General features: G+C 44.7%; 1 protein-coding gene across 1 annotated transcript in view; it reads left to right on the forward strand.

The window, feature by feature from the left end:
* Positions 1-262, forward strand: part of LOC110450751 (TRIO and F-actin-binding protein-like) — a 6,811-nt gene extending 6,549 nt beyond the window's left edge. Inside the window, exon 4 of the mRNA XM_021498434.1 lies at positions 24-262. Within this exon, the coding sequence (XP_021354109.1) occupies positions 24-262 (239 nt within the window). The remainder of the gene's footprint in view (positions 1-23) is intronic.
* The last annotated feature ends 731 nt before the right edge of the window (positions 263-993 follow it).

Here is a 993-nt window from a genome sequence, read left to right on the forward strand (position 1 = left end):
CCAAATATGTCCAATATCCAAAGCGACAGTCTCCAGGATGATCCATCAACTGTCAAAATCAACTATGTCAAATATCCAAAGCGACAGTCCCCTGGATGATCCATCAACTATGTCAAATATCCAAAGCGACAGTCTCCAGGATGATCCACCAACTATGTCCACAATGCAAAGTGACAGTCTCCAGGATGATCCTCCAACTACGTCCACAATGCAAAGTGACAGTCTCCAGGATGATCCATCAACTGTCAAATATCCAAAGTGACAGTCTCCAGGATGATCCACCAACTATGTCCACACCAACTATGTCCAATACCCAAAGAGACAGTCTCCAGTATGATCCATCAACTATGTCCACAATGCAAAGTGACAGTCCCCAGGATGATCCACCAACTATGTCCACACCAACTATGTCCAATACCCAAAGAGACAGTCTCCAGTATGATCCATCAACTATGTCCACAATCCAAAGTGACAGTCTGCTGGATGATGCATCAACTATGTCCACAATTCAAAGTGACAGTCTCCAGGATGATCCATCAACTATGTCCACAATCCAAAGTGACAGTCTCCTGGATGATGCATCAACTATGTCCACAATGCAAAGTGACAGTCTCCAGGATGATCCACCAACTATGTCCACAATCCAAAGCGACAGTCTCCAGGATGATCCACCAACTATGTCCACAATCCAAAGTGACAGTCTCCAGGATGATCCANCAAACTATGTCCAATATCCAAAGCGACAGTCTCCAGGATGATCCACCAACTATGTCCACAATCCAAAGCGACAGTCTCCAGGATGATCCATCAACTATGTCCAATATCCAAAGCGACAGTCTCCAGGATGATCCATCAACTATGTCCAATATCCAAAGTGACAGTCTCCAGGTTGATCCACCAACTATGTCCACAATCCAAAGTGACAGTATCCAGGATGATCCATCAACGATGTCCAATATCCAAAGTGACAATCTCCAGGATGATCCATCAACT

This window comes from Mizuhopecten yessoensis, unplaced genomic scaffold, assembly GCF_002113885.1.
Source record: "Mizuhopecten yessoensis strain PY_sf001 unplaced genomic scaffold, ASM211388v2 scaffold5473, whole genome shotgun sequence".
Taxonomy (NCBI): Eukaryota; Metazoa; Mollusca; class Bivalvia; order Pectinida; family Pectinidae; genus Mizuhopecten; species Mizuhopecten yessoensis.